The 6,674-nt window shown below is 45.7% G+C and overlaps 1 protein-coding gene across 8 annotated transcripts in view; it reads right to left on the bottom strand.

Annotated features, from left to right (window-relative positions):
• Fry (FRY microtubule binding protein) overlaps nucleotides 1–6,674 on the bottom strand; it is a 382,290-nt gene that overhangs the window by 10,971 nt on the left and 364,645 nt on the right. For all 8 annotated transcript variants that reach the window (XM_026785214.1, XM_026785202.1, XM_026785180.1 and 5 more), the window contains 2 exons: nucleotides 5,730–5,828; nucleotides 4,585–4,668 (listed from right to left, as the gene is read on the bottom strand). In XM_026785214.1, the coding sequence (XP_026641015.1) occupies nucleotides 4,585–4,668; nucleotides 5,730–5,828 (183 nt within the window). The remainder of the gene's footprint in view (nucleotides 1–4,584; nucleotides 4,669–5,729; nucleotides 5,829–6,674) is intronic.

The following is a 6,674-nucleotide window of genomic DNA, read 5'->3' as shown; positions in this document are numbered from 1 at the left end:
GATTAAAGGCGTGCGCCACCACCGCCCGGCTTCTTTTAGATTTTCGAGACAGGATTTCTCTGTAGCTTTTGGTTCCTGTCCTGGAACTAGCTTTTCTAGACCAGGCTGGCCTCGAACTCACAGAGATCCACCTGCCTCTGCCTCCCGAGTGCTGGGATTAAAGCAGCCCGGCAGGGTTTTATTTTTCAACTTGGCACAAACCAGAGTCACCTGAGAAGGGGGAACCTTCAACTGAGGAATTGCCTACAACGGATTTTCCAGTGGACACATCTGTAGGGTATCGTCTTGATTGATGTGTGAGGGCCCAGCTAACTGTAAGTGGTGCCATCCATAGGCACGTGGTTGATCCTGGCTTGTAGAAGAAGGCAGGAGAAGCAAGCCAATAAGAAGCATTTCGCCATGTCTCAGACTTCAGTTCCTGCTTCCAGGCTTCTGCCCCCAGTTCCTGCCTCCAATTCCTGCCTCCTCCAGTTCCTGCCTCCTCCAGGTTCCTGCCTTCAGCTCCTGCTTTGGCTTTTCTCAGTGATGTACTACAAGATGTAAGGTGAAATAAACCCTCTTCCCCAAGTTGCTTTTAGTCATGGTGTTCATTATAGCAAGAGAAGCAAATTAGGAGCGATGTAAAGGGTCAGATGAGGTCACATCCACACACTATCTGAAAACATTACCGCCCCCTTTTATTCTCAAGCCTTTACTGTGTGCCTAGAGTTTCCATACTGAACCGGAGTGACTGAAGATGGACTCCATCCTTTAATCTTTGTTTAGTGAAAGACATGCAGAACTTTAAGACAATTCTGAAGCCATTTCTGACAACTCTCGGTCTCAGCAGTAATGCTCCCCGCTTCCCCCCTGGGAACTTTCCATCATCTCCCTGAGTCCTTGTGAATGTTCTCCAAATAGAACTCAGTTATTGAATACGGGCAAGATAACCCTTAGGTGTTGACTCACTGACTGATGTTCTGACTCAGGCCCTGGGAAAGTGGCAAAGTGACCCTCAGATGTTCTCCCTTACCTCATCTGATCTGGCAACCACTCTCCAGCCAATTATTGGTAATAGCCCTTTTGAATAAGCCAATCATACTAGTTAAAGAACAACCCCCCCCAGACAAACCTTCCTTCTGTGGTTTTTCCCTTTAAAAATAGCCTGTACCAGACATTCAGGGTCTTTTAGCCTTCCGAATGCTGAAGGACCCTCTCATGACAGAATTAATAAAATCCTCATGCTTTTGCATCAGCTGTGACGTGAGAGATGGTCTCTTGGGGTGACTCCTCCTCCTCGGTGATTGGACTCTAGGGTCCAACAGACACAAGGAAAGGGTCGAGGAGAAACAAGCACAACAGGATGAGACCATGTACCACACAACTTAACCAGTGCAGTTAAGGGAGGTCATGTACACGGTGACTGTCCCTGACATCACAGGCCACACGAGAACCTTCTTAGTGTGAGAGAGTAAACTCTATGATGTTTCTACCAAGGAATTCTCAGGGTGGCCTGTGAGCGTGGAAGCGAAGAGAGCAAGACGTGATGGGTGAGGAGGAGTACAAAAGATCCATGGAAATCAAGATCCAAAGGTTTGAAAACGAAGCCTTAGGGAAGGCAGGAGAAGCAAAGTGACGAAGTTTGGATGTTTAGAGAGTAGGGTGAGGTAACCACAATCTCTGCTATCTGTAGGCCTAGCCAGGGAACTCTGCATGAAAGCATTTTCCAAACTGAGTCTTCAGTACAGGCTGGGACAGGATTTGATAACAGAGAGTAAATGCATCGTTATACACCGTGTACAAGCTACAGGACAAACTGGGCTAGGCCTGTGCTAATCCTAAATTCTAGCTATTTTCTTGCCTGACCTTGGCGAGCAGGCTGAAGTAACAGGAAAATTAAGCCGGATCAGGAGTGGGTCCTCTTAGGTGGTCATAAAAATGTGAAACTTAGATTTTTTTTTTTTTTTTTGGTTTTTCGAGACAGGGTTTCTCTGTAGCTTTGGAGTCTGTCCTGGAATTAGCTCTTGTAGACCAGACTGGCCTTGAACCCATAGAGATCTACCTGCCTCTGCCTCTCTCCTGAGTGCTGGGATTAAAGGCGTGCGCCACCACCGCCCGGCTGATTTTTTTTTTTTTTAAATATCCAAGTTGGGACTGAAGAGATAACACAGCTGTCAGGCACACTGGCTGTTCTCGCAGAAGACCCAGGTTCAATTCCCAGCACCCACATAACAGCTCACAACTGTCTGTAACTCCAGTTTCATAGATATACATGTAGGCAAAACACCAAAGCACATGTAATAAATTTTTCAAAAGTCCAAGATGGGTATAGTGGCATATGCCTCTAATCCCAGCACTCAAGAGGCAGGCAGATTTCTGTTAGTTTAAGGCCAACTGGTCAACATAGGAAATTTTACAAAACTCAGGGTTACATAGGGAGATCCTATTTTAAGAAGAAAAGAAAAAAAATGTGCTTCTGTCCATGCTAAGAGCATAGGGCATTCTGATTAACTGAGCAGGACATCACAGGCACACACACACATGGACACACACACACACGCGTGCACACACGTTGATGGAATGCTGCTAGGGCACTCTGTCATTCTGAACTTCACATCTGAGTAAGCACTGCTTATGAAGAAGCTACCTTGAAGCACCATTATCACCTAAGTTAAAAGTCTCTTAGAAACAGCAGGGCGGTGGTGGGGCACGCCTTTAATCCCAGCACTCGGGAGGCAGAGGCAGGCGGATCTCTGTGAGTTCGAGGCCAGCCCTGGTCTACAGCGCTAGTTCCAGGACAGCCAGGGCTACACAGAGAAAGCCTATTTGAAAAACAAAAGCCTGGAAACTCCAGAATGAAATACAAACGTGTTTTCAGAAAGAGTAGAAGCTAGAAACTGCCTGTGATCACCCCATCTAGAGATTTCTCAGCTGTACGGTTGCTATTTTTCTTTTCCTTATTCACTTATCTCAGGGCTTATGGAGGACCAGGGTGGTGGTGAGTGCAGTTCTCAACACTCGAAACTTGCTTGGTGACAATGACCAAATTGGTATTGAATTACTGGTGTTCGGTTGAAAAATTTCAACCAAACATTATTGGGCTCTTCATACATTAATAAAGCATGTCTCCCCGCGCCCCCCCCCCCCACAGGGTTTCTCTGTGTAACAGTCCTGGTTGTCCTGGAACTCCCTTTGTAGACCAGGTTGGCCTCGAACCCACAGAGATCCTCCTGCCTCTGCTGGGATTAAAGTCATGTGATACTATGCTTGGCTAAAGCCTGTTTTCTTACACAGGAGGGTGTGTGTGACAGGAAATGCCTACTCTGATGTAACACCAGGGTGACACTTCCTCCACACAGACTGGGTAGTGGCCTCCTAGTTCCTTGTGCCTCGCACAAGGGGCGATGCTTGGTCTGTTTACATCCCTGCTGTTTAACTTGCTGGTTGTTTACCATTGCTGTGAGATGGCCAGGCTCTCACAGCCAGACTTCTGCCAACATCTGCAGACGCTTCTCAAGCTTGCTTTTATATCTGCGCCTTGGTCCTACAGCCTCTCTTCAGTTCCTAGAATCCCATGCTCCCTTCTGCCTCGGGACCTTTCCACAGCCTTCCTTCCACCCTTACCCTCTTCCTCAGTTACCTCTAGTTCATACCTGAGATCTCTTTCTGTCTCACACACCAACAGGAAGCCTTCCCAGAGCCACTGGCTGTAGGTACTCACAGCCCACTTTTTTCTGTTCTTATAGCCACTTACCACAGGCTATGCCCCATGACTGATATCCACCTCCCTAATAACAGCAGGGGGCAGAGACTTGGTTGTAACCCTATGAACCAAAGAGGAGGCCCTTCACATCTAATTGCAAGAATGAATAGCCTTATCTCGCTCTTCTCCCTGATTTCCTTCATAATATAATCAGCCGCCGGCGTATGGTACACACTTGGGCTATTCTAAGTGGGAAAATCCGTTTTTTTAAAAAATATTTATTTATTTATTTATTTATTTATTTATTTATTTATTATGTATACAATATTCTTTCTGTGTTGTGCCTGAAGGCCAGAAGAGGGCACCAGACCGCACCACAGATGGCTGTGAGCCACCATGTGGCCGCTGGGAATTGAACTCAGGACCTCTGGAAGAGCAGGCAGTGCTCTTAACCTCTGAGCCATCTCTCCAGCCCCCGGAAAATCCGTTTTACAGTGTTTGGTTAAAAAAAAAACAAAACAAAACAACAGACAAATTTCCTTTACATAGTGAACTTGATGGTTCAGTGAAGAACCAGCAAGGAATGATGACATGTGGTTTTATATTCTGGATTAAGAAGAACAGGCTTATTAGGAAGTGATTAGCATGGTTAAACAGCACCTGGCAAAAAGGTTAATTTTATGCCTATATTTTTCCAGAAAGAAGAAAATAGAAGTCCCCCAGGCCCGGAACACATGACCATGCATGGGATGGATGCACACCTTCCTCTACTGGGTTCATGTGAACGTGGGAGAGGGCACCCTTCACCTTTTCCTCTCTCAAGTCCCATGCTGCTTGTGAGGATCAAACCCCATACAGGGCCAGACCACAGGAGAGGCATAGTCTTAACAGACGTTCATTACCTTTTCTTCTGAGTCCCCGGGCTGGCAGGTGATCACACCATCTCTCGATCCGCCTGCAAACGTTGCCTTACAGTTGGCAAGCCACTGTTGTCAGAAAGAGAGAGACGGGACATGGGTAGATCCACAGATGTCCTGAGAACATTTAAATCATGACGTCTGTTGGGAAACCTTGATCATGTATCTAACAAGACTAAATACGATTCTGCTGGAATGACTTTTAGGAAAGGCTCACATCTGGAAGGTTTAGGATGTACTGAAATTAAAACCTGCATAGGTTCAGTAATGGCCATTCTAAAATAAAATTTCTGCTGGGTGATGGTGGTGCACACCTTTAATCCCAGCACTTGGGAGGCAGACTCAGGTGGATCTCTGTGAGTTCAAGGCCAGCCTGGTCTATAGAGTAAGTTCCAGGACAGCCAGGACTATTTCACAGAAAAACCCTGTCTCAACAAAAAGAATAAACAAACAAACATACAAAAAAAAAACAAACCAGAAAAATTCTTTTTTTAAATTAAAAATTCTCTTAGATTTACTTATTTTTATTTTCTGTGTATATGTGTTTGCCCCTGGGCAGGGCCTGTGTGTTATCAGGATGCAGGCTAAGTGAGCCACAGAATGCAAGCCAATAAGTAGCATTCCACCGCGGCTTCTGCTTCATCTTGCTTCCAGGTTCCCGCCCTGACTTCCCCTCATGATGGACACAGTAACCTCTAACATCTCCAAATCGAAGTTACTTTTGGTCACGGTCTTTTCTTTATCACAGGCTAGAAACCGAAGTAGGACAGGAGATAAATTCAAATCTTGGATAAAAGAAAATTGTTGTAACGCAAGCATATCAAGGAGCATGCCAAGCATATAAAAAGATGTGCGCTGGTTTCTTGGTGGGGACACTAGGAGATTAAGCTGAAAGCTGAACACCACTCTTTTGTTGGTTCTATTTGAACTTCTGGGCCTTTGACCAAGGTCAAATGCATTTGCCTACAACCAGTATTATATGCTGTTCAGGTTATTCACGACACCCCCCCAGGACCTGCCTCGGCTAGCTGCGCTCAGCTGCAGCTGAAGTACCAGCTATTAAATAGGAATTGCAATCCTCGGCTGGCTGTGCTCAGCTTGAGCTGCCGCATGTGGGAACACGGGCTTACTGAGAGAGTGGCCTCCTTCCTGTTGTTGTATGTGTCCAGGTATTCTTGCAATTCCAGCACGCTGAACTTCAGCTTGTCCAGGAGCCCACAGGAAAGGAGCTAAAGACAGGGAACAATTTGCTTTAGAAACTGATGGAAACATGAACAGCAAGGCCCAGCTACACAGACAGAAAAGATGTAGAAGTATGGGAGTAGGTAGCTAGTTTGGCTTCACTTTGGCTACAGCTGGAACCAGATGCTAGTTTGGAATCCAAGCGTTCCATTGGAAACCTACATTAAGATATAACATCCATTTTATGCATGGCTCTATTATCATTATCAGCAATATTTCATGGTTTGTGATGGGAGACAGACCTCCAAAGAGATTTGCAAACTGATTTTGTATTTAGTTTGCATTTAAAGCAATTTAAGATGGAATTATTTTTCATATTGTATTGCTTGCTGAGAGGTCAGTCAGGCTGCTGGAAAGACTGACTTTGTAGAAAGGAAATTTCAAGGGCATTTCAAGGGGCGCAAGTCTGTAAGCCTGAGAACTTGGGAGGCTGTGTCTGAAAAAGAAAGATTCAAAATTCAGTGTTTAGTTACCCAGCTTGTGTGATGGTTCTGGATGGGGAGAAACGAAGGTCATGGGTAACCCCTGCCCTCTAAGCACTGGCCAGTGTGGCAAAAGTTCTCTCCGTAAAACCATAATCTGATAGTAGAGACTTCCAGGTGACCTCTGTGAGGGTTATACAATCGTATGCACAGTTGGCAAAGTCAGAGTCACTCGGGAGAGGGGCCGAGGACATGGAAGGAACACAGAGCTAAATTGTGTCTAGTTCTCTGAAATTCCTGGCCTGGGATGGCAATGTTCACTAATTACTCTGCAGACCCAGAGGCCTTCAGGGGGCAAGTCACAACCCTACATTGCTCATGGCCTTGGAGGTATTTTTATTTTTTTATTTT

This window comes from Microtus ochrogaster, chromosome 2 (assembly GCF_000317375.1).
Source record: "Microtus ochrogaster isolate Prairie Vole_2 chromosome 2, MicOch1.0, whole genome shotgun sequence".
In the NCBI taxonomy this organism is placed as follows: domain Eukaryota; kingdom Metazoa; phylum Chordata; class Mammalia; order Rodentia; family Cricetidae; genus Microtus; species Microtus ochrogaster.
The sequence above is the reverse complement of the archived record's forward strand: the minus strand, read 5'-3'. Positions and strand labels throughout refer to the sequence as shown.